This window comes from Aegilops tauschii, chromosome 4 (assembly GCF_002575655.3).
Source record: "Aegilops tauschii subsp. strangulata cultivar AL8/78 chromosome 4, Aet v6.0, whole genome shotgun sequence".
In the NCBI taxonomy this organism is placed as follows: Eukaryota; Viridiplantae; Streptophyta; class Magnoliopsida; order Poales; family Poaceae; genus Aegilops; species Aegilops tauschii.
The window spans coordinates 22,250,911-22,276,848 of record NC_053038.3 but is presented as its reverse complement, the minus strand read 5'-3'; the positions used below and the strand labels follow the sequence as shown (position 1 = coordinate 22,276,848).

At 43.6% G+C, this 25,938-nt stretch overlaps 2 protein-coding genes and 5 non-coding genes across 7 annotated transcripts; 5 read left to right on the top strand and 2 right to left on the bottom strand.

Moving 5' to 3' along the window:
- Window positions 1-2,447: 2,447 nt before the first annotated feature.
- On the top strand, window positions 2,448-2,519 carry TRNAT-UGU (transfer RNA threonine (anticodon UGU)). The gene has a single exon. It is a non-coding gene; the product is annotated as a tRNA-Thr (tRNA).
- Window positions 2,520-3,790: 1,271 nt separating this feature from the next.
- TRNAT-UGU (transfer RNA threonine (anticodon UGU)) lies at window positions 3,791-3,862 on the top strand. The gene has a single exon. It is a non-coding gene; the product is annotated as a tRNA-Thr (tRNA).
- Window positions 3,863-4,823: 961 nt separating this feature from the next.
- On the top strand, window positions 4,824-4,895 carry TRNAT-UGU (transfer RNA threonine (anticodon UGU)). The gene has a single exon. It is a non-coding gene; the product is annotated as a tRNA-Thr (tRNA).
- A 2,677-nt stretch (window positions 4,896-7,572) lies between these two features.
- TRNAT-UGU (transfer RNA threonine (anticodon UGU)) lies at window positions 7,573-7,644 on the top strand. The gene has a single exon. It is a non-coding gene; the product is annotated as a tRNA-Thr (tRNA).
- Window positions 7,645-8,818: 1,174 nt separating this feature from the next.
- TRNAT-UGU (transfer RNA threonine (anticodon UGU)) lies at window positions 8,819-8,890 on the top strand. The gene has a single exon. It is a non-coding gene; the product is annotated as a tRNA-Thr (tRNA).
- Window positions 8,891-13,231: 4,341 nt separating this feature from the next.
- LOC141021620 (uncharacterized) lies at window positions 13,232-13,813 on the bottom strand. The gene has a single exon (XM_073497460.1). The coding sequence runs from the start codon at window positions 13,811-13,813 to the stop codon at window positions 13,232-13,234; it is 582 nt and encodes a 193-aa protein (XP_073353561.1).
- A 2,577-nt stretch (window positions 13,814-16,390) lies between these two features.
- On the bottom strand, window positions 16,391-19,871 carry LOC109757351 (uncharacterized). Its single transcript, XM_020316175.4, has 8 exons — window positions 19,219-19,871; window positions 18,608-18,849; window positions 18,396-18,518; window positions 17,969-18,085; window positions 17,683-17,865; window positions 17,446-17,587; window positions 17,128-17,293; window positions 16,391-17,005 (listed from the first exon to the last, which is right to left on the bottom strand). Exons 1-8 carry the CDS (start codon window positions 19,547-19,549, stop codon window positions 16,987-16,989), a joined length of 1,323 nt encoding a protein of 440 aa, XP_020171764.1. The 5' UTR covers window positions 19,550-19,871; the 3' UTR covers window positions 16,391-16,986.
- Window positions 19,872-25,938: the final 6,067 nt, after the last annotated feature.

Sequence of the window (25,938 nt, the reverse complement as noted above, 5' to 3'; positions counted from 1 at the left end):
TGGCAACTGGGTTTATGCGGAGGAGGAGGCATGATCTTTAAGGACCAAAGTACGTACAGTGCACATATAGGACTGCAAGTTGACTATACTATCGTAGCGGATCAGGATCACTGTTTTGAAGTATAATTTCGTCTTGTGGAAAAAAAAAGCCTGTTTTTCAGGACACGGAGTTTCTCAGCGAGCTCAGGTGAACAGTAAAATCGGAAAACAAACATTGACAAATTTTTCGAGTGTTTGCAAAGATTCGTCATGGAATCACATTCCTGGAACGCGTCGCAAAAAAAAAAACCCTTTCATGTTTTCCTTATTTATAGAGAAGAGTAGCAAGATATCACTGGGGCGCACAAGATCACTAGCTGAAGTGTAGTTTTGTCTCGTAAAAGTTCCGTATTTTTATGGGAATCTTCCTTATTTACATAGAAGACTAGAGTAGCAAGATATGACTAAGGTCACAGGGAAATACACTTTGGTTCCTGGTTGTATATGCACTCTATATGGGGATTTTTTTAATATTTTAATAAAAAGTCAAAATAGGTAAGAACTATTTTGACAAAACACTTGACTTACTTTTGCACTGATATATAAATCTCGACGAAAAAAAACAAAAGTTGGCCTCACATCAAAAAAGACAAAATTTATTTGCTATTATAGGTCACTATTCACACTATTTTAGCCAAAAAATTGTCTTTTTTGAAAAAAAGTCAAAAGGATATTTTTTTTGATGGATTTTATTTCTGACATGCCTAACTACACATGTGACATGGCGATGACAACAAACCCAATCAACACAACCCTCGACACATAATTTGTGTGCAAACCTCGTCATTCTATAGAAAGCTGCAGAGCATTCATGCGCCGGTCTTTCTTGTGCTAGCTCCAGTGGTTGATGGAAAACTGACTAAGTTTTCCATATTTATGCTGTTAAATGTTCATCGAACAGCATAGAGGGGGCCTCCCGCTTGCGTGGAACGGGTCCCTCCAATCCATAATTGATCTCGTTCCAGCTAAGCCAGGCGCATCACGCGATGATGCAAGAGCTTCAATTATGGTTACGGTGGAATAGGATACGTGCCTGCCTGCCAACGTGGGAGGAATGAGACTTCATTTGGGGTATTTGGGACGTGCCTCCTTTCGTGCTCTGTTCCGGGACCATGCACCGTTGTGCCTGCCCGCTCTCCCAACAGATTTACACATCATCAGAGCTCCTGATTAGCAAAAAATAAGTTGGTACAAGAAACAACGAGAAGAAAGAAGAAGAAGTAAAAAGGCGTTCGTTGGTCGCTGCACGGCGATTGGCGGAGCGAGCTCGTCCACGCGTACGCACGTCAGTCAGTCAGTTGCAACCGTGCGTACGCGGCTTTCCTTTCGTGCGGCCGCCGGGCGCGCACACGGATTTTTCTTTCGCCCGCGCGCGTCGCATTTCCGATTCGGCGCCCGTCGCCGCCGCAAAGCAAATTAAAGGCGAGTGAAACGGAAATTCCCCGCGAAGCCGAGGAAAAATCTAGAAACGGAATTCCGGAGAGAGAGAGAAAAAGAGAGGAGAGAGAGAGAGAGAGAGAGAGAGAGAGAGAGAGAGAGAGAGAGAGTGGGGAACGGAATCGTGGACAGCCACCCGGCCGGCGGCGCGGACGGGCGCGCGGGGCGGGGAGGACACATGGGCCGTGGGGGCGGGGGTGGGGGGCCTGGCCTAACGGCCAATCGGAGAACCCGCACGTCGCTCTCCCACACCATACGCCCGCGCTGCCCCGGTCCCGTTTAGTTTAACCCCAAAGTTTGATGTGGATTGCATGGATGGCCACGGGTTTATGTTAATTTTAATAGCCGCTTAGCTCAGCTGGGAATCGTCCCTTGTTTTCCCGTCAGCATTTTCTACGTCCTGCTAGGTGTAGGTGCGTTCCTACGCTCAACTTGGCTGCTGATTTCTGGCTCTCTGTATCACCCATTTGCTGGTTTCAAGGGTGATTTACATTGCGGCGGATCTGGATCTGGCGAGAGACGGAGGGGCGACGGGGCCGGGGAGTCGTCGACCGACCGAGCCGCGCTGCGCCGCAGCGGCACAGAGCGGAGGAGCCCCACCGTGTTTGTTAATCATGGCACGGGATGAGAGGGGAGGCTGCCTGTCAGTCACATGCAGGATACACATATGCGTGCATGCATGGAGCTCTGGCCTCTCCAAACGACAAGCTGCTCCAGGGCGACCGCGCCCTTCCGAGAGATCAGGGACGGCATGCAGATGCAGGACCACCGTGACGTACTACCGCACTGTGCTGCTGGTGGTTTTCCGTTTCAAATGCGCTGTGATTTTGTGGACAGAACAACGTCCCCTAGTAGTTAGTCCAACGATTGGATTAGGTTGGGCAGTATGGCCTGTCTCCAGATGCCGACCTGTGTGTGGAAATGCAAAGGGTGAAATCGATTTTGCTAGCCACGGAAAATATGGCAAAATGGCCCCTATAGCTCAGTGGTAGAGCGTCAGTCTTGTAAACTGAAGGTCTGTAGTTCGATCCTGCATGGGGGCATTCCACCACTCTTTTTAACAATCCGAGTATTATTGCCGTTTCCCCCTTCTTTGCATTTTTTTTTTGAGTGACTCCCACTTCTCTGCAGACAAGGGATTATACAGGCCCGCTAGGAAGCAGCCCATTCGGCCTGCCTTGTAGGATTCGGGTCCAGGTCAGATCAGATCGAGCCATACGTAAGGACTTCTTTTTTCAACCGGGCTCACACCCCTTTTCATTAATTTCTTAACGGAAATATTCAGTACACAACACCCAAAAGAACACTGACCGACTAGAAGGGGACGGGAGGGGGCAGGGAGCGAGTTGGAGCATTAGCAGGGAACCCGCTGTTGATGCTCGCTAAACGAGACATCTACTACGGGACTAAAACGTACTAACACCTCAAATCATTTAATTGTACTGATGTTTTTTCATATGCGCTGTGATTTTGCCGTTTCCCCCTTCTCTGCATTTTTTTCACATGCTCGCTAAATGAGACATCTACTACGGGACTTCTTTTTTCAACCGGGCTCACACCCCTTTTCATTAATTTCTTAACGGAAATATTCAGTACACAACACCCAAAAGAACACTGACCGACTAGAAGGGGACGGGAGGGGGCAGGGAGCGAGTTGGAGCATTAGCAGGGAACCCGCTGTTGATGCTCGCTAAACGAGACATCTACTACGGGACTAAAACGTACTAACACCTCAAATCATTTAATTGTACTGATGTTTTTTTCATATGCGCTGTGATTTTGCCGTTTCCCCCTTCTCTGCATTTTTTTCACATGCTCGCTAAATGAGACATCTACTACGGGACTAAAACCTACTAACACCTCAAAATCATTTAACTGTACTGATGTTTTTTCATATGCGCTGTGATTTTGTTTACTCTAGGTATGTACCATGCATTGCGACGGGAGCCAAAACTAGGAGACATAATTCCACTTTGTATGGCATGGGTAGGTGGGAAGAACCAAGAATTGGAATTTTGATTTTGGCATTTGGTAACCTGGCTCATGCATTGCATGGTAAGTAAATTAATATAATTGAGTGGCGTACAGATAGGAAGGTGAGGTCAAATATGTCATGGACTTGAGCGGCATACAGACAGTAAGGTGCGGTCAAATATGGCGTGCAATTGAGCGGCATGATTTCATGTTATTGCAAGAGTTAGTTATTTATTAAGGCGGAGTTGATGTAGTGCTGCAAAATGTAAGTAAATTAATGTGATTAAGCGATGTACTGTGAAGGTGCGGTCAAATATGATGTGATGGGAAAAAACCGGTGGCCCCTATAGCTCAGTGGTAGAGCGTCAGTCTTGTAAACTGATGGTCTGTAGTTCGATCCTGCATGGGGGCATTCCACCACTCTTTTTAACAATCCGAGTATTATTGCCGTTTCCCCCTTCTTTGCATTTTTTTTGAGTGACTCCCACTTCTCTGCAGACAAGGGATTATACAGGCCCGCTAGGAAGCAGCCCATTCGGCCTGCCTTGTAGGATTCGGGTCCAGGTCAGATCAGATCGAGCCATACGTAAGGACTTCTTTTTTCAACCGGGCTCACACCCCTTTTCATTAATTTCTTAACGGAAATATTCAGTACACAACACCCAAAAGAACACTGACCGACTAGAAGGGGACGGGAGGGGGCAGGGAGCGAGTTGGAGCATTAGCAGGGAACCCGCTGTTGATGCTCGCTAAACGAGACATCTACTACGGGACTAAAACGTACTAACACCTCAAATCATTTAATTGTACTGATGTTTTTTTCATATGCGCTGTGATTTTGCCGTTTCCCCCTTCTCTGCATTTTTTTCACATGCTCGCTAAATGAGACATCTACTACGGGACTAAAACCTACTAACACCTCAAAATCATTTAACTGTACTGATGTTTTTTCATATGCGCTGTGATTTTGTTTACTCTAGGTATGTACCATGCATTGCGACGGGAGCCAAAACTAGGAGACATAATTCCACTTTGTATGGCATGGGTAGGTGGGAAGAACCAAGAATTGGAATTTTGATTTTGGCATTTGGTAACCTGGCTCATGCATTGCATGGTAAGTAAATTAATATAATTGAGTGGCGTACAGATAGGAAGGTGAGGTCAAATATGTCATGGACTTGAGCGGCATACAGACAGTAAGGTGCGGTCAAATATGGCGTGCAATTGAGCGGCATGATTTCATGTTATTGCAAGAGTTAGTTATTTATTAAGGCGGAGTTGATGTAGTGCTGCAAAATATAAGTAAATTAATGTGATTAAGCGATGTACTGTGAAGGTGCGGTCAAATATGATGTGATGGGAAAAAACCGGTGGCCCCTATAGCTCAGTGGTAGAGCGTCAGTCTTGTAAACTGATGGTCTGTAGTTCGATCCTGCATGGGGGCATTCCACCACTCTTTTTAACAATCCGAGTATTATTGCCGTTTCCCCCTTCTTTGCATTTTTTTTGAGTGACTCCCACTTCTCTGCAGACAAGGGATTATACAGGCCCGCTAGGAAGCAGCCCATTCGGCCTGCCTTGTAGGATTCGGGTCCAGGTCAGATCAGATCGAGCCATACGTAAGGACTTCTTTTTTCAACCGGGCTCACACCCCTTTTCATTAATTTCTTAACGGAAATATTCAGTACACAACACCCAAAAGAACACTGACCGACTAGAAGGGGACGGGAGGGGGCAGGGAGCGAGTTGGAGCATTAGCAGGGAACCCGCTGTTGATGCTCGCTAAACGAGACATCTACTACGGGACTAAAACGTACTAACACCTCAAATCATTTAATTGTACTGATGTTTTTTTCATATGCGCTGTGATTTTGCCGTTTCCCCCTTCTCTGCATTTTTTTCACATGCTCGCTAAATGAGACATCTACTACGGGACTAAAACCTACTAACACCTCAAAATCATTTAACTGTACTGATGTTTTTTCATATGCGCTGTGATTTTGTTTACTCTAGGTATGTACCATGCATTGCGACGGGAGCCAAAACTAGGAGACATAATTCCACTTTGTATGGCATGGGTAGGTGGGAAGAACCAAGAATTGGAATTTTGATTTTGGCATTTGGTAACCTGGCTCATGCATTGCATGGTAAGTAAATTAATATAATTGAGTGGCGTACAGATAGGAAGGTGAGGTCAAATATTGTTGGAAATATGCCCTAGAGGCAATAATAAATGGTTATTATTATATTTCTTTGTTCATGGTAATTGTCTATTATTCATGCTATAATTGTATTGTCCGGAAATCGTGATACATGTGTGAATACATAGACCACAACCTGTCCCTAGTAAGCCTCTAGTTGACTAGCTCATTGATCAACAGATAGTCATGGTTTCCTGACTATGGACATTGGATGTCATTGATAACGGGATCACATCATGAGGAGAATGATGTGATGGACAAGACCCAATCCTAAGCATAGCATAAAAGATCGTGTAGTTTCGTTTGCTAGAGCTTTTCCAATGTCAAGTATCTTTTCCTTGGACCATGAGATCGTGCAACTCCCGGATACCGTAGGAGTGCTTTGGGTGTGCCAAACGTCACAACGTAACTGGGTGACTATAAAGGTGCATTACGGGTATCTCCGAAAGTGTCTGTTGGGTTGGCACGGATCGAGACTGGGATTTGTCACTCCGTGTGACGGAGAGGTATCTCTGGGCCCACTCGGTAATGCATCATCATAATGAGCTCAATATGACTAAGGCGTTAGTCACGGGATCATGCATTGCGGTACGAGTAAAGAGACTTGCCGGTAACGAGATTGGAATACCGACGATCGAATCTCGGGCAAGTAACATACCGATTGACAAAGGGAATTGCATACGGATTGATTGAATCCTCGACACCGTGGTTCATCCGATGATATCATCGTGGAACATGTGGGAGCCAACATGGGTATCCAGATCCCGCTGTTGGTTATTGACCGGAGAGGCGTCTCGGTCATGTCTGCATGTCTCCTGAACCCGTAGGGTCTACACACTTAAGGTCCGGTGACGCTAGGGTTGTAGAGATATATGTATGCGGAAACCCGAAAGTTGTTCGGAGTCCCGGATGAGATCCCAGACGTCACGAGAGGTTCCGGAATGGTCCGGAGGTAAAGATTTATATATGGGAAGTCTTATTTTGGTCGCCGGAAAAGTTTCGCGCTTTATCGGTATTGTACCGGGAGTGCCGAAAGGGGTCCGGGGGTCCACCAAGGGGGTCCACCAGCCCCGGGGGGCCACATGGGCTGTAAGGGGTGCACCTTGGCCTATATGGGCCAAGGGCACCAGCCCCAAGAGGCCCATGCGCAAGAGATAAGAAAGAAGGGAGAGTCCTAAAGGGGGAAGGCACCTCCGAGGTGCCTTGGGGGGGAAGGACTCCCCCCTGGCCGCACCCTTCCTTGAAGGAAGGGGCAAGGCTGCGCCCCCCCCTCTCCCTTGGCCCTATATATAGTGGGGGGAAGGGAGGGCAGCAACATCTAAGCCTTGGGCGCCTCCCTCCTCCCCTGCAACACCTCTCTCTCTCTCGCAGAAGCTCGGCGAAGCCCTGCCGGAGACCCGCTACATCCACCACCAAGTCGTCGTGCTGTTGGATCTCCATCAACCTCTCCTTCCCCCTTGCTGGATCAAGAAGGAGGAGACGTCGCTGCACCGTACGTGTGTTGAACGCGGAGGTGCCGTCCGTTCGGCACTCGGTCATCGGTGATTTGGATCACGGCGAGTACGACTACGTCATCCACGTTCATTGGAACGCTTCCGCTCGCGATCTACAAGGGTATGTAGATCCACTCCTTTCCCCTCGTTGCTAGTAGACTCCATAGATGCATCTTGGTGAGCGTAGGAAAATTTTAAATTATGCTACGATTCCCAACAAATATGTCATGGACTTGAGCGGCATACAGACAGTAAGGTGCGGTCAAATATGGCGTGCAATTGAGCGGCATGATTTCATGTTATTGCAAGAGTTAGTTATTTATTAAGGCGGAGTTGATGTAGTGCTGCAAAATGTAAGTAAATTAATGTGATTAAGCGATGTACTGTGAAGGTGCGGTCAAATATGATGTGATGGGAAAAAACCGGTGGCCCCTATAGCTCAGTGGTAGAGCGTCAGTCTTGTAAACTGAAGGTCTGTAGTTCGATCCTGCATGGGGGCATTCCACCACTCTTTTTAACAATCCGAGTATTATTGCCGTTTCCCCCTTCTTTGCATTTTTTTTTTGAGTGACTCCCACTTCTCTGCAGACAAGGGATTATACAGGCCCGCTAGGAAGCAGCCCATTCGGCCTGCCTTGTAGGATTCGGGTCCAGGTCAGATCAGATCGAGCCATACGTAAGGACTTCTTTTTTCAACCGGGCTCACACCCCTTTTCATTAATTTCTTAACGGAAATATTCAGTACACAACACCCAAAAGAACACTGACCGACTAGAAGGGGACGGGAGGGGGCAGGGAGCGAGTTGGAGCATTAGCAGGGAACCCGCTGTTGATGCTCGCTAAACGAGACATCTACTACGGGACTAAAACGTACTAACACCTCAAATCATTTAATTGTACTGATGTTTTTTTCATATGCGCTGTGATTTTGCCGTTTCCCCCTTCTCTGCATTTTTTTCACATGCTCGCTAAATGAGACATCTACTACGGGACTAAAACCTACTAACACCTCAAAATCATTTAACTGTACTGATGTTTTTTCATATGCGCTGTGATTTTGTTTACTCTAGGTATGTACCATGCATTGCGACGGGAGCCAAAACTAGGAGACATAATTCCACTTTGTATGGCATGGGTAGGTGGGAAGAACCAAGAATTGGAATTTTGATTTTGGCATTTGGTAACCTGGCTCATGCATTGCATGGTAAGTAAATTAATATAATTGAGTGGCGTACAGATAGGAAGGTGAGGTCAAATATATCATGGACTTGAGCGGCATACAGACAGTAAGGTGCGGTCAAATATGGCGTGCAATTGAGCGGCATGATTTCATGTTATTGCAAGAGTTAGTTATTTATTAAGGCGGAGTTGATGTAGTGCTGCAAAATGTAAGTAAATTAATGTGATTAAGCGATGTACTGTGAAGGTGCGGTCAAATATGATGTGATGGGAAAAAACCGGTAGATGAAGAGAAAAAATCGATGGAGGGACATGGTGAAAGGGAGGAAACCAGTTGATGAAGAGTTCTACCTGGCAGAAAAAGAAACAATACTACTTTTTTTTTAAGTAGTAGGTATATAGAGATAGAGAAAACAACATGCCGCTCTCAAGCTGCCGACCTATAGAAATGAAGCACATAATTAAGTTAGCTGATTAGGTAATAAGATAACATTCGCCTCCATAGCTCAGTGGTAGAGCGTCCGTCTTGTAAACTGAAGGTCTGTAGATCGATCCTGCATGGAGGCATACCTTTTTTTTCTTTTCAGAAAGAGAACCACGAAAGAGAGAAGTGCCCCTTCTCCATTGATGATTTTATTTAGATACACTCCCCAATTTTATTTTTAAATGTTTATTAAGTTTTTTTTGAGACATTTAAGTGCTTATTAAGTTTTTTTAGCGGTAAACCAAACTTTATTGATTAGTGTTTCCGTTTACAGGGATAACAAAAGAGTTATGGGGTACTCCCAGCCACATGTGGCGCCCTTGTTCTAGAGAAGTACAAAATTTGACTAAATTATGAGCATCAACATTCCCTTGCCGACCTTCGAAGATGAAATCACACCGAGAAAATTGTCTTGCCTGGGCCTGGATCTCCTTGATAACAATGCTATATCTCCCTTCCGTCCCACTCTTAATTTCCTCCACAACGGTTTTGCAATCACAAGCAACAACAATCTGATCTAAATTTAGATCCTGAGCTAGGGCTAGAGCCTCACGGCAAGCCAACGCTTCCAGCATCGGTGGATCGTCAGTCTTGTAAACTGAAGGTCTGTAGATCGATCCTGCATGGAGGCATACCTTTTTTTTCTTTTCAGAAAGAGAACCACGAAAGAGAGAAGTGCCCCTTCTCCATTGATGATTTTATTTAGATACACTCCCCAATTTTATTTTTAAATGTTTATTAAGTTTTTTTTGAGACATTTAAGTGCTTATTAAGTTTTTTTAGCGGTAAACCAAACTTTATTGATTAGTGTTTCCGTTTACAGGGATAACAAAAGAGTTATGGGGTACTCCCAGCCACATGTGGCGCCCTTGTTCTAGAGAAGTACAAAATTTGACTAAATTATGAGCATCAACATTCCCTTGCCGACCTTCGAAGATGAAATCACACCGAGAAAATTGTCTTGCCTGGGCCTGGATCTCCTTGATAACAATGCTATATCTCCCTTCCGTCCCACTCTTAATTTCCTCCACAACGGTTTTGCAATCACAAGCAACAACAATCTGATCTAAATTTAGATCCTGAGCTAGGGCTAGAGCCTCGCGGCAAGCCAACGCTTCCAGCATCGGTGGATCGTCAGTCTTGTAAACTGAAGGTCTGTAGATCGATCCTGCATGGAGGCATACCTTTTTTTTCTTTTCAGAAAGAGAACCACGAAAGAGAGAAGTGCCCCTTCTCCATTGATGATTTTATTTAGATACACTCCCCAATTTTATTTTTAAATGTTTATTAAGTTTTTTTTGAGACATTTAAGTGCTTATTAAGTTTTTTTAGCGGTAAACCAAACTTTATTGATTAGTGTTTCGGTTTACAGGGATAACAAAAGAGTTATGGGGTACTCCCAGCCACATGTGGCGCCCTTGTTCTAGAGAAGTACAAAATTTGACTAAATTATGAGCATCAACATTCCCTTGCCGACCTTCGAAGATGAAATCACACCGAGAAAATTGTCTTGCCTGGGCCTGGATCTCCTTGATAACAATGCTATATCTCCCTTCCGTCCCACTCTTAATTTCCTCCACAACGGTTTTGCAATCACAAGCAACAACAATCTGATCTAAATTTAGATCCTGAGCTAGGGCTAGAGCCTCGCGGCAAGCCAACGCTTCCAGCATCGGTGGATCGTTTATCCCATAAAAAACCATTGCTGAGGAGCCTAGGAACAGGCCATCGTGGTTCCTGCCTATTGTAGCAGCAGCCCCTCTTCTCCCGTTTCTGTCAACTCCCCCGTCGACCTGGATTTTGACAATTCCAAGTTCGGGCGCTATCCACCTTTGCCTGGCAATAGGTCTCGCTGTTGCGTGTGAGTCGTGCTTTGCTCCTGTCCCGGTTTGAATAGTTGCAAGTTCAGCAATAAAATTCTTCACAAATGAATGAGTCGCGTGTGGGCTCTGCGGGTCTCCCTCATGAATGGCCTTGCGACGAGCCCACCATATCGCCCACATAGTCACGGCCATTGTTAACATACTGTCCCGAGGAAGATGATCTATAGCTGAAAATAACCAGACCTTAGCATTCTGCTCCGGCGTCGCTTGAATAAAATCAAGTATGTTTTCATCAACAAGTGCCCACACACACCTGGCAATAGAACATTCAAAAAGTGAGTGTCGCCATGAGTCTGCCATTCCACAGAGTTGGCATTTATCACCGTCCGTCATTTTCCTTGCATGTCTTACATCCTCTGTTGGGATCGAAAGCTTAGACAGTCTCCACATGAAATGACGTATTTTTCCCGGAACTTGGATAGACCATAACGTCTCCCATGATTTGGCTTCCGCTTCAAAATCCGAGGATCCTGATCTTCCTTCTAACCATTCCTCTCTTCTACGCTTTGTGTCAGCCAACATTCGATAAGCAGATCTTATCGAGAAAACTCCATTCTTCTCAAAGTTCCACGCCCAGTGATCATCCATTTGTCTAGTGCAGATCGGAATTGCCAAGATGGCCATAGTATCTGATGCAATAAAATTAGCATCAAGTGCTTCTCTATTCCATGCCGCATTGTGTACATCAATCAGCTCATTCACTAATGATGGGGGGTTGGCCGAGAGACACGCTAGCGGTCGCATGATAGCGTTCCTAGGTATCCAATTATCCGCCCATATTCTCGTTGTTGCTCCATCTCCAATTCTCCGAATAATCCCTTGCTTGAGGACATCTCTTCCTCCTTCCACTATGGCCCGCCATACCTGTGATGGCCGATTCCCAAGTTCAGCTTCCAAAATTGTGCTTTGGGGGTAGTAGACAGCCTTCAAAATTCTTGCACACAAAGAATCCGGCTGTTGTAAAAGTTTCCAGGACTGTCTTGCCAATAGAGCTAGATTGAAGAGCTCAAAATCGCGGAATCCTAGCCCACCCATAAATTTGGGCTGAGTCATGGACTTCCAAGAAACCCAAGCTGGCTTTCGTTTACCTTCCCTGCTTCCCCACCAAAATTGCCTTAGGTGCTCACAAAGACCCCTAGGTAACTTGAAGCACGACATTGAAGAAACTAGGACCGCTTGTGCCACTGATTTCACCAAGACTTCCTTTCCTTGTGAAGACAAGCATTTTTCCATCCACCCCTTCACCTTACTCCATAATCTGTCCTTCAAGTACTTAAATGCCCCGTTTTTAGAATTGCCCACATCAGAGGGCAATCCTAGATACTTCTCATTGAGGGATTCATTGGGAACATTTAGTATCACTTTAATCTCATCTTTTATATTAGTTGGGCAACCCTTGCTAAAAAAGATTGAAGATTTAGCTGTGTTAATTCTCTAACCTGAAGCCTGGCAATAGTTCTCCAACAGGTTTGACACCTCAGTCGCCCCTCCCCCAGTTGCTTTAAAGAACAGCAGGCTATCATCTGCGAATAACAAGTGGTTAACAGGTGGAGCTTGAGGCGCCACTTGTATCCCACCCAGTTGAGATGACTGACTTAAATTTTTCAATAGGCCTGAAAGGCCCTCCGCTGCCAATAAGAACAGGTAAGGGGAGATAGGATCTCCCTGACGAATTCCTCTGCTAGGTCTGAATTCCTCCAACTTCTTTCCATTAAACAAAACAGAATATGAGACTGATGTGACCAAGTTCATAACAATATCAACCCATCTCTGAGAAAAACCAAGTCTCAACATAATAGCTCTTAAGTAATCCCATTCCAACCTATCATATGTCTTCATCATATCCAATTTAAGAGCACAATGTCGGTGTTTGATAGCTTTGTTGTGTTTCATGAAATGCAAGCATTCATAAGCTACGATGATATTATCTGTGATTAAACGATCGGGGACAAAGGCCGATTGTTCTGCTGAAATGATCTCAGGGAGCACACTCTTCAGGCGGTTGGCAATAACTTTAGAAGCTATCTTATAAAGCACGTTGCATAAGTTGATCGGTCGGAACTGTGATAAGTGAGATGGGTTTTTTACCTTCGGTATTAGCACCAAGTATGTCTGGTTGATGCCTTCCGCACTCTCATTCCCCTCGACGATCGCCGGTACTGCCTTAGTCACTTCTTCTCCACAGGCCCCCCAATGCTTCTGGAAGAAATGAGCCGGGAATCCGTCAGACCCCGACGCCTTCATAGGAAACATCTGGTAAAGTGCTGTTTTGACCTCCTTTTCTATATACACCGCGTCCAGTTGTGCTCGCATTTCATTCGTCACCTTTACCGGAACCGATTCCAGAACCTCTTGCATGTTGTTGCAGCCTTCTGATGTGTAGAGCCCTTTATAAAAAAACTCAGTTGCCATGCCCTCTAGTTCTTCCACATCCTCGATTAATTGCCCATCCGGCCTAGCTAGGGCTTTGATCCTGTTTTTCCTCCTCCTCATTGATGCTCTTTGCTGGAAATATTTTGTATTGCTGTCCCCATAAGTAAGCTAGTCTACTCTCGACCTCTGTCTGCTCAGGATCTCTTCCATGTGGTATAGCTCGACCAGTCTGTCAACCACTTTGATTTCAAGATGGCTCGGTTCTGTTCGTCCTAGGACGTTTTTCAAAACCTCAAGTTGTTTCGTGAGTTGCTTGATCTCCTTCTTTACATTGCCAAAAGTGTGTCTGTCCCAGCTGTACAGTTTTTCGCTGAGATCTTTCAATTTATCCCTAACCTCATTTGCCGACAACCCTTTCGGTTTACCATTCCAGTTTGTTTCTATGAAGGAATGTAACTCTGGGTGTCTCTCCCACATTACTTCGTACTTGAAGCTCTTCGGCTTCCTCCTCGCCTCCTCATCATCTGTTAGCTTCAGAACTATAGGCCCATGACCAGAACAAGCTGCAGTTTCGTTGCTCACTTCCGCGAACGGAAAAACAGTGCTCCATGCTGCATCTGCGACTGCTCGATCGAGACGAACTCTAGTATATGTTCCACCCGCAACCCTCTTTTCAAACGTCCACCATGTTCCCTTGTGGCCTAAATCCAGCAAGCCACAAACATCCAGGACATCCCTAAAACCATCCATCTGACCTTGGCCTCTCAAGTTAACTCCTTCGTGTTCTGTCTGGAGTAGAAATCTCCCAGCACTGCCCAAGGCAGCGTTGAAGATGCCGAAATAGAGCGCAGCGTGTCCCATGTTTTGTATCGTTCCGCCACCTGTGCTTCTCCATACACGCACGTTAACCTCCAGGGCGAAGGTCCAAGATCTGATATATGTGTATCTATATGATATTTCGAGTAGCCAGTAACTTCTAACTTTATTGATTCATTCCAGAAAATTACAAGACCTCCACTCCTCCCCGAACTACTAACAGCAAAGGATCTATCATATCCAAAAGATTGTGCTAAAATCTCGACAAGTGCACTCGACAATTGAGTTTCCACTAGGCATAGCACGGCCAGGGCAAATTTAGCCGTGAGATCACGGACTTCTCGAACTGTCGCGGGGTTGCCCAAACCACGACAGTTCCAGCACAAAGCATTCATTGGGCTCGGCGGTCCTCCTCGAGGGAGGCCGCCTCCGTCATCAATTCATCCTGTCGGACATCTCCTTTCTCCCCCTGCTTCCTTCTCTTAACTATCGGCAGCTTTCCCGGTGTATTCTCTCCTCCTTCATTGTGTGTTGAGGTTGAGCCTCCCTCCAGCAAAAGGACAGTATCCGCTACTTTGCCTGCAAGATTAGGAACAGGCTGCCCTCTAACATTCAACGTGCCATCAGGAGAGACCAGCCTCTTGCGAATGTTTCTTTCCTCCACCCTGATGCGCAGACTGGTAATTCACCTCCTCTTCCCCCGAAAATTCTCTTCCTCTACTGTTTCTTCCCCCTCCTCCCCCGTCGCCTCTCCCCTGCCTGCCTCCTCTATCTCCTCTCCCCCTGCTCTTCCTCTAGCGCCACTTCTTCCTCCTTCACCCCGATCTGCTTGAGCTTGCGGGTTCGGCTCCGGAGCCCAGAGCAGCCAATCGCCCCATTCATAGGTTCTTGGATCATGCACACCATCCCCACACTCCTCAACTATATGACCCATCAAACCGCAAAGATAGCAGAAGTCAGGGAGTTTTTCGTATGTCACTGGGTACCTCTTGCTCTCTTTTAGGGTTATTGGCACAAAACGGACAAGAGGCTCCTTGACGTCTAGAAACACCCTCGCCCTCAACGTGTTATTAGGGTTTATCACCCCCTCATTCACCATCACAGTGATCGGTGGACCTCCTACCTTAGCTGCAACTTTTTCTGCGAGCGCCTTCTTTGCGGTTAGCCCTGGCGGCAAACCTCTGATCCTAGCCCACACCGGAACCTTGTTCAGTTTGTACTGAGAGACGTCTGAGAACCCATCATACTCTTGGATAATTACAGGCGCCCTGCGGAACAGCCAAGGCCCCCCGTCCATGATTCTCCTCCAATCCCCAAGACAGTGGCATTGAACAAGGAACAAATTGGGACCTTTTACATTGAACGTGACCCCCTTCGCAGCAGCCCAAGCATTGCGCATCTGATTCAGAAGCGCCGAGTGTCCGAAGGGCCGGGTTGTATGAACCCTAAAAATCCCTAGCCAACGCACCTCTTTGATCAGCTCGTCCACTTCACCAGAAAAATCAAGGTCTTCAATCTCCTCCCCATGCAGATTCATCCCGGCAAACTGATCGTCCAAGTCTACTTCGGGTCCATAGTACCCCCCTCCTCTTCTTCTTCCTCCCCGTCCTGCTCGTCCCCCTCGCGAACTCCATCCTCATCCTCTTCCGCCCCTGACAGATCGGATCTCTCGTTGCCTGGTTGGTCCTCAGATCGAAAACCCGCCATCCTCCTTTCATCCTCGAGCGCCGCCCGATCTTGCGGTAAATCCTTCATGCACTCCGCCGGATTAGATCCAGCCGGTATTGGTTGACTCCCCGTAGCCGGAACCCCAGCCATCGAGCAGGTTCTACGTGGACTCCGGCGGTAGATCGCCGGAGGAAGGTGTGGAACCCTAGCGCCGCCAAAGCCTAGGGGGAAAAAGGCAAACCCCAAGTCGAGGCATCCACTTAAGTGCTTATTAAGTGTTATATGAAATTGCCCTGCATAAAAAGTCATCCGTAAAAAAAATCCTTTCTGTAGACGGGAATATATAAAGGCTCGCTAGGAAACAGCCCATTCAGCCTGCCTTATAGGATTCGGGCCCAGGTCAGACTGGCCCATACTCAAAGACTCCACTGCTGTGTTTTGCCAAGCCTTGGACGGTACAGCGCGGCACAATCTAAACCATTCCTCCCTCCACCCAATACAAGCTGTGATCCATAAAACCCTAAAAAAAGATGTGATCTAAAAAGCCTAAAAAAAGATGTGATCTAAAAAAAACATCCAAGATGTTCTAAAAAAGAAAAAAAAACTTCTCTTTTTGAGGCAAAAAAAAAGCCCTCTGTCGCGCAAGGGCCCTTAATGAAGATCAAGAAAATCTCATATCTAAATGTAACAGTTGGAATCCCTGAATTTTGGACCAGATTGGAACAATTGCATTTTGCAGACATAGAATGGCTCAATGCTAAGTATGCATGCGTAAATCATGATTTCTGTTACATAAAAAAGCATGAAATTGATGTGTTATACATTCCAAAGTCATGTAATGTATGCATCTGAAGAAATACTCATATAAGGTATGATGATTTCAGCACTACATAATTACAAAATGGAACATAAAAGCAGATCGTCATCGACTGTCTAAGATTCTATTTACATGGTTTAAACTAGTAACCCTACCAACAGACTTACAATATTGACAACAATGGCGTTATCATTTACTATCATCCTTGCTACGTATGTTAAATATATTTACATGGAATCTACACACAATGTTCCCAACTGCAGTTGCCACTTTACACCGGCTGCTGTAGCATGCACAAGAGTTTCTAGCCAGCAATGCCACATTTTCTAATATATTTTTTTTCAAAAAGGGGAAAGACAATGCCACATTTTCTAATATATACTGGGCACTAGATTATCTCTAGTCACTAGTTAGTCCAGTCGATACCCTAAATGGCAACTAACCTCCGAGATCATGGGAATAGCAACCTTTCTCTGTAGAGCAAACGCCGGTTGCACTTGCATCTACTTAATGAACCAAAGCAAGTGTCAGATATAAGGCCGCTTGTTTTGGTTTACATACAGTTGCGATCTTGAGTTCTTGACCCTGTCTTTGGAGGATGCGTTACTCCCTTGACCTTGGGCTACAATGTTTTATCCTTCCTGTTTTAGAGAAAATAAAGATAAAACTTAATAAGCAAAGTAAAATATGCTAACGGCAGCACAAAAGAGCACAGGAAATGGATAAGTGGTGAAGCAGTTGACAGCCAAGAGGCAGGATTTACCTCTCTAATTGGCTCCCTATGTTCTTCCTGGAATCGACGGGGATAGCAGATAGGGACAAGCGCTCCTGCCGTTTCAGTGGGGATTCAAATGTATTCCCACTGCGCGATTCAACTTTCTGGGATTTTTCGGGAGCTGACCCGAATAGCTGTACAGTAAGGCTTCCACCTGATGAAAAGGATGTCAAGATATATTCAGTTAGCTTGAAGATTTTGTTGTGATTGATTAATACGAGCACTTACGTCAAGGTATTGCCTGTCTGAATATGAAAATGGAACTACAAAAGCACAGAACAAAGCGGAAAGAAGCATCAAACTTACATAGTACAAGGGCAGCTCCAATCCATGCAGCATTGTCCCATCTTTCACCTAAGAGGAACCAAGCGAATGTAGCTCCCCATACCGGTTCTAGTCCATAAACGATTGCAGTTTCAGTTGCTGAAACATGGGCCATCGCTACCATCTGCGCACATACACACATGTAAGATGATCTCATAAATTAAACAAGTCTCCAGACTGTTCATAAAACTACTACAAGGTTCTCAAAAGTAGGCTAACCTCTGCCCACATACATAACCCCGTTGAAAAGACTCCGGTGTACAGTGCTGGTATCCAAGGAAAAGAAGCCGCCGAATCCCAAAGCGTACCAAACGTCCATGATTCAAAGCTGGAATCGTGGACCTCAACGAAGGCATCTTTGAGCAAAAACCAGATTATCGAGGTTAAAGCCACAACAAGGACCTGAATGATAGATGGTCAGTGAGATGGTTCCCATTTGTGACCAAGATGATTAGAGCAGCATAGTGGATATCGGAGACTGCAAGTACGCAATTCAGTTATGAACCTCAAAGCTAAGAAGAGCCATGAACTTCTTCTTGTCTGTACTTCTTGATATTTGCTCCGTTCTAAGCATATGGATCCCGAAAAATACCGCACTCAAGAAATTCAGCACGTCACCAACCTTTGGAAACAACAAGAGAGGATTGCAAAATCAAAATTATATTCTTTGTCAAGACACATGAAAATTATATACTGTAACCAAATCTCTGAAAAGACGATCTCAATTCTCTTTCAACAAAACGATGGAGTGCTTTGAATTGGTTGGGCATTGCTATTGGTAAAATATTTATTCAGAGTATCACTGTTGATAGCTACACAAAATAGGACATTGAAGTGTTGTACTAGTAAATTCTGAATTCCATTATGAGGACAACGGAATAAGCTAACAAGAGCTACTGTGCAAGGAACACGACTAAATGCTTAGTACTTACACAAGGAGGAGAGCCACCACATTCTAGCAGGCCAACCCCTATAACTGATACTATGGCCCCGAACCAAGTCAGCATGGGTATCGAGGCGCCAAAAATGCCATCAATCAGAGGCACAACTATCACCTGTTCACACAGATTTCCTTAGGTATCTCCACAACACTTGCCAATTCCACCATTACAACAGAACATAAAAATTGTGCAAGAAGGCGTACTGTGAAGGCTGCAATGAAGGATGCTCGCCCAGCTTCAGATGTGATCAACCCAATTGCTTGAGCAAGGTACGCTAGACTAACCCAAACTCCTAGCTCTAATCCCCCATTTCGTGTACGGCGATCGCCGAATGCGCGTATCACAAATGGTATGAAGGGGATGGCTGCGATTACGAAGCGCACCATGTTGAACACCGCGGGTTCTGTGAGGGCTTCAACCTCTTTCAGAACTGGAATATCACTTGCTGCAGAAAACAGGAACAAAAAACAGGAAGTTGTCAAACACTGAGTTTCATGATTGATACTGAATTCTACTCCCTCCGTTTCTAAATACTAAGACTTTTTAGAGATTTCAATATGAACTACACACGGAGCAAAATGAGTGAATCTACACTTTAAAATGCGTCTGCACACATCCGTATGTAGTCCCTATTGAAATCTCTAAAAGGTCTTATATTTAGAAACGGAGGGAGTAGATCAGAGAATTTTCCTAGCGAAGTTGCGCTACTGAACAATGGAGAATTGTTGCTTGTGCCAATTCGTGACGCCGCCGTTTCTTAACACCTTTAGCATATCTTACGAACTGCAGAGAGATCAAGGAAGGTAGGTATTACCGTAGATGACGGTGAGGGCGTTGAGAATCATGATGCTGCGGGTCTTCTTGGAGGCGAACAGGATCCGCCTCCACATGGGCCTCCCGTGCACCCGCTTGCTCACGCCCCCCTTCTCCTTCCCCCCTTCCTCCCTGCCGGTGGCGCCGGGATCCTCGAGCGGCGAGCACCGGAGCGGCGCGAGGATCCCCGCCCGGCGCACCGACGCGGCCGAGCGGGGCGCCGTGAAGGCGAGCAGCACGCGGCAGGAGGGGCCTGCCGCCGCGGCAGCCGCCGTGGCCACCCTCGGATGCAGGGGCAGCGCGCACGACGCGGGCGCGAGGGAAGAAGCCATGCCACGACCACCACTGCAGCTGCAGCTACTGCAAGCGAGCAGGCAGTAGTTCTACTTCACTGTCTGTAAGTGTTCGAGGAAGTCGGCGAGAGGGAGGATTCTCTGCTTCGCCGGGGAGGTGAGGAGGGTGTGGAACTCGTGGGGGTGTGAATGTGGCAATGAGGGGGCGGGGAATCGGGCGGAAAAACGACGGAGATGCATTATTTTCTGTGGAGCGGACGCGCGCGGCGGGGTTGGGTGGTGGTGGCGGCTCGCCGGGGGTAAATCCTGGTGTTTTGCGAGTTTCCGGGCGTGTTTTCCAGGCAAAACGCCGTCGTCGTGCGGGTGACATGGCAGGAGTTGAGGTGAAAGGTGTACTCGTTTCCGGCGAGGTCGCTCGCGTGGGGCAGGGAACCTTGGACAGGTGTCTCCCATTTGAGCATGTGATTCTCGTCTGATGTTTACGGCTGTGCAGCTCTCGTCAAACAGGAATAGAAATCTGAACTGAAGGTTTCCTACTAATTCCAAAATTCAAAAATCGATTTCTTTCAACTAACATTGCTTACTTTTCTGTTAGCGTGCAAATTTTTATGACGAGATCATATTTGTGGAGGTCTGGGAAAAATAACAAAATCAGCTCTCCAAATGCTTTAATAAAATTTGTGGAGGTCTTTCGGGAAAATCGATTTTTCCCAGAAGATTAAGAATGTCTTTTCTTAAAAAAAAATTGCAGGTGTGCATAAAATTGAACAACGTTTGTTGTAAAAAAGTTCATTTTTTTTATTTTACTGCTTACAATGTTGTATTTGATCTCAGAAGGAGAAACTCCATGTCTGATTTGAGTAGTCTTTTATGGCATGGTCGCTCTTCACAACGAAAGATTCCTTTCCCATGAAAAATTGTTCTCACACGGTCCAATGACATCATCGTAGCAGAGATGAAGAACACCTACCATATACATCGATCTGCTATGACTCCTACCCCACCATCTCCCCACCGTCCATGGTTACGAGACCTCGGGACATGGGCATCACCGGCCACCGGCACCTCCATACATGTCGCTCCATGCCATTTGCGCACCTTGCATGCATTGCTTTTTTGTTTCTTCAAAAAAATAGTATATCCTTCCTGGATTAATCATCAATTAATGAACACATATTTTTATTCAATTTTTTAAGTTTTATATCTCATACTCCTTCCATTCCATAATATAAGATGTCATTACATCTAATATACTCACATATTGGATGTAATAAGGTCTTATATTATGAGACGGATGGAGTATGTTGTAAAGGTGCAAATCGACTCTCGACTAAAGGGCTATTATGTCTTTGCATTAAAGGAATCAAAATATCAAAAGATAAAATTGGAAGCATAATATGAAAAGTTTTTGTGTGGGGTAAAATGAAAAGTTGAGTGCCAAGTCAAATGGCAACCCCGTATAAAGAGGCTCATGGAAAGATGAAGCCCACCGAAGGCCACTAACACTCATGAATCAAGACAACAATCCCTCCATTAACGAAGTGCATTAAACCTAATAAATCTAGAAACCTCTTTTTTTGAATTCTTCTTGGATATACCAAATTGTCTTTACTTACCACCCCCTTTCAAGAGGGAGTATTCTTGGACATTAGTACAAGTCCATGAGCCCATAAGTCACTTGTAACAAATCTCAGCTGGAAGCATACTAGAGTCACAGTTGATTTTTTATAGCAAAAGAGTCATAATTGATATGTATCCTTCATTGAGAGCGTTAAGGGTTCAATCACCCTCTAACGTAGGTCGATGAGCCGGCCCATTAGGACCCGAAACTTAAAGAGCAAGCGACCCACAACTACCGGCTTTAGGAAGCCTCCGAGGTACATGTTTGGTTTTGGGAACCTCCTAGAAGGTTCCTGAACCATTTTTTTCCTTTACTAGTTTTTTGGGTTTTATTTTTTGTTTTTCTTTTCCTTTTCCTTTTTCTTCTTGTATTGTTTTGTTTTTTTTCTTTTCTACTTTTTTCAAAAAGTTCATGTTTTTCAAAAAAAATGAAAATTTCAAAATTGACCAGGTTTTTAAAATTTGTTCACGCTTTCCATAAAAACTTAAAATATTCATAATTTAAAAAATGACAGTTTTCAATAATTTTTTGTAATTTTTTTAAAACCTTTCCTATTTTTAAAAAAAATAATATTTTCAAAAAATGTTCAGGGATGATTTTGTGTCCATGTCATTTTTGTGATATCGAGTTCATTTATAAATTTTTCATAACCATTTTTTGAATTGATGAACAATTTTTTAATTCATGGCCAATTTTGAATTCATAAACATTTTCTGAGTTTGTAAATATTTTCAAATTTATGAGCTTTTTAAAAGTTCATGAACATTTTCTTAAACTCATCTCTTTGTCTTATATTCGTGATTTGTTTTCAAATTAAAATTGCAGTGGCCGAAAAATGAAATGAAAAAAAAACTCGCAGTCTCTTGCAAGGCCAGGGCCATCCCACGCGGGCAACACGCCGTGTATTGCTCGCAGTGAGCGATACACAACATCGCCCGACTGGAGTTCCTTTGAGATGACCCACTTTGGATATACGTATACTGTAACCAATTCTTTGAAATTATTGTCTCAATTTTTCTTTCAACAAAACGATGTAGAAACATACTTTCCTCTTATTATTCGAAAATATATTGTTTTTTATTTTATTTTTCACCCATGCACGAATGTGTGATTTTCTGATTGAAAATGTTTTTTCTCAAACATACGCCCTAGTTGCATGTGTCGCAAACCATCTGCAACTGTAATGGGCACAACACACTTGAAGCTGTGGTGTTCACGGGTAGGGGTGGAAAGTGGTAGTGGATAATCCAAAATATCCTATATCCGTATTCGAGAAAATGCCTATTCGTATCTGAAACATCCGCATCCTAACCAAAATGGAAATCAAAATTATCCGTATCCGAATTTATTTAACAAATAGAAAATATGGTAGGGGATTTTGACACAAATATGGATATGGAAGTGTATCCATATCCGAATAAGACTATGGGGGGTATTTTTCAAATTTCTAGCACCAATATTCCAATTATCCAATATAAAAGCCTAATAAGTGCTCAAATTTTACTCTTTGCATGACTAAACTTAGAAGTTATTATGCATTACAATTGTATTTATTCATAAACCTATTTATTATTGACTTATTGTATGTCACAAGTTCATTATTTCATGTCACATAGCAATTGACTAATTCACTTAAGCAATATGTCGCTATTTTTCGTATCCGTTTCGAATCGAGTAAACATCCGATACATATTCGTATTCGAATAACATCCGAGCCGCATCCGTATCCGCATTTGTATTTGTTTTGAAAATATGAAAACAGAAGTGGTAAGAGAACTATCCGATCCGTTTCCACCCCTATGCACGGGAGTCCAAAGGGGCAGCAAGGCGGAGGGTGATCTTTTGTTTATTTTTATTTTTACTTTTGTTTCACCTGTACGTATATAAATATAAAGGTTTCAGTTGAAAATGGTTTCTTTCAATATTGATTTGCAAACTCCCTGCCTAGTTGCACGTCTATCCCTGAGGAGCAGTGCTACTTGTGAGTTGCATTGAGATTTCTCCGAAGAGTAGAGGAGATGCAGTACAGTACAGATAAGTATTTCACTCAATGAGAATCAATGTTTATTGAACCAATAGGAGAATCACGCAAAGCCTCATGAACAACACCTGCACACGGAAAAGCAAATACTTGCACACAATGCGGGCAAGAGGTTTGTCAATCTCATTGAACTCGTTATTTGCAAGGATCAAATCTTGCATATGTAGATAGATAAATTACAACATAAAATAAGGGAAATAAAATTACAGCAAAGTATGTTTGAATTTTATAATATGATTAAGGTAGACCCAGGGGCATAATTTTCAATAGAGACTTCTCTCTCGAACACATAGTATATAGTGGGTGAACAACTTACCGTTGGGCCGAACCTGCCTATAAAAAAAACTAGAACAAAGAAATCCTCAGGTGCAATCAGCCCAAACGCTAGCACACAATAACTTGGACCCAAGTCATTCTATTCGGGCATGCTGCGCGCTTGGAGGAGTCGCAGCACGCAGCCCTCGCTCCCCCAGCGTGGCCTTTTGGGCCGCCCCATTGGCGGGGCCCTCTATTTTTTAATTTTAAGTTTGTACACTTTCCTTTTTATTTTCTGTGTTTATTTTTTTCTATTCTAAATAATTTGTGTTGCAAAATGTTCTACTTTTTAATTGAGCATTTGTAATTTTTTCAAAATCACAAAATGTTCATGGATTCAAAAATGTTTGTGATTTTACAAAAAATGTTCACATATTTAGAAAATTTTCACGATTTTGAAAAACAAGTTCGGGAAAACAAAAAATCGTTCATGATTTTGATTTTTTTTGTTTACTCAAAAAATGATATGACATTGAAAAAATGTTCGCAAATTCACAAATTGTTCATGAATTTGTAAAAATTGTTCGTGAATTAAAAAATTGATTCAAAAAATGTTTGCTGATAAAAAAATCATGTATTCAAAAAATGTTCATCCATCTTAAAAAATATTTGTCAAAACAAAAAAGTGTTTGTGAATTAAAAAGTTGGTTCCCCAATTTCTGAAAAAAAATGTTTGCCTACTCAAAACAAATGTTCATGGGTTTCAAAAAAGAAGTTCAACTTAAAAAAAAGATTTGTGTATTTTTAAACATTGTTCATTAATTAAAAAAATGTTCATGATTAAAAAAAACTGTGAGTTCGTGAATTTAAAATATGTTAATTATTTCATAAACTGTTCACTAGTTCGAAAATGTTCATGATTTTCGAATTTTGTTCATGATTTGGGAAAATATGTTCACAAATTTGAAAGGTGGTCTCAAAAAGAAAAAGGGAAATAGAAAATTAAATAGAAATAAAAATGGAACAGTAGTGAAAACTAAAAAAGGAAATAGAAAAAGCGTAAAAAAAGTAAAAAGAAAAGAAAAAATAGAAAGAAAAAACAAAGGAAAATAATAAAACCGGTGGGGAAGGTATCCCGAAATAGGCCGACACGTAAAGGATCTCACGTTGTAGGTGGTACGCGCCAACTCACTATCTGGCGACCTGCGTGCCAAATAGGAGTGCCGTTTCGAGAGTTGTTAATCCACAAGTGATATTGCCGGTTTTCCTGCTGGTCCTCAGTACCGATTCGCATGGGCCAGGGTCTCGGTCCCCCCCCCCCCCCTCACTACCTACTTGCTGGTTCATTTTTTCCAACAAGATGATACACTTGCATCGACTGTTGATTTTTTAAAAATCATAAATTTTAAAAAAATTCTTGAATTTTAAACAGCTCAAGATTTATAGAAGTCATGGTTTTTTTTATGAATATGGAAAAATTCCAAGTATTTGAAAAAAGTTCTTGGACTATAAAAAGTCATGAATTTAGGAAAAGGTTGGCAAATTTGGAAAAAAGTTCATGGATTTTAAAGATATTCACAGTTTATAATAAAGTTGATAAGTTTGCAGAAATATCACGAATTGGGAAAAAATTACGAATTTGATTTTTTGGTGTGAATTGAAGAAAAAATCTAGGATTCTGAAATATTCATGAATTTGAAAAGTCCACAAATTTTAAAAATATTCATGAAGTTGACAAAAGTCCTGAATATGAAAGTTTTCAAAAAGATATGAAAAAATGAACCAAAGCAAATCGATGAAGAACCAGAAATAAACGTTAAAGAAAAAAAGAAAAAAAGGGACCTTGAAGCTTCCTAAAGCGCGTGCAAGCTTCCTTAAACTGGAGATGTACATGGGCGAGTCTGTTATAAACGCCATGCACCATTAACATTTCCTTTTGAGAATTCTATGTATGCCATTATAAGCGCCAGATTTTTGTTTAGACAATATAAACCCATACAGGGAGACCTTTGTCTTTTTTAGGCTAAGCACACTTTATTAATGGTCAAATGCCAAAAACATTGGGAATGCAATTTAGGTCTGGAGACTGGAGTATCTAGGACCCACACATGGCGTCCAAAAGAAAGGCCTAAAGCATGCTTAGCAAGGCTATGTGCCTCAATATTCGTATCATGTCCCTCAAAGATGAAAGAACATGCCACGAACTGTCCCGAATTTGATCTAATCTCTGTGACAATTTCGGCGTAAACACCTCTTGTGCCATTGTTGCTGTTCGTAACCACTTCATGACAATCCGAAGCTATTAGCATATGTGTTAAAGTGAGGTCCAAAACAAGTGAGAGAGCCTCACGACATGCTAACACTTCCAGTGAAGCAGGACCGATCCTGCGTCGAAGGCAGGCACGAATGGGCCGGCCAAAAGTTATTGTTTCTAGAAATGGGTCCTTTCTCGAGGAAAAATTTCTCTCGAAAGAATTGAGTGGGAGGATGGTGGAGACTTGATGAGGTTAT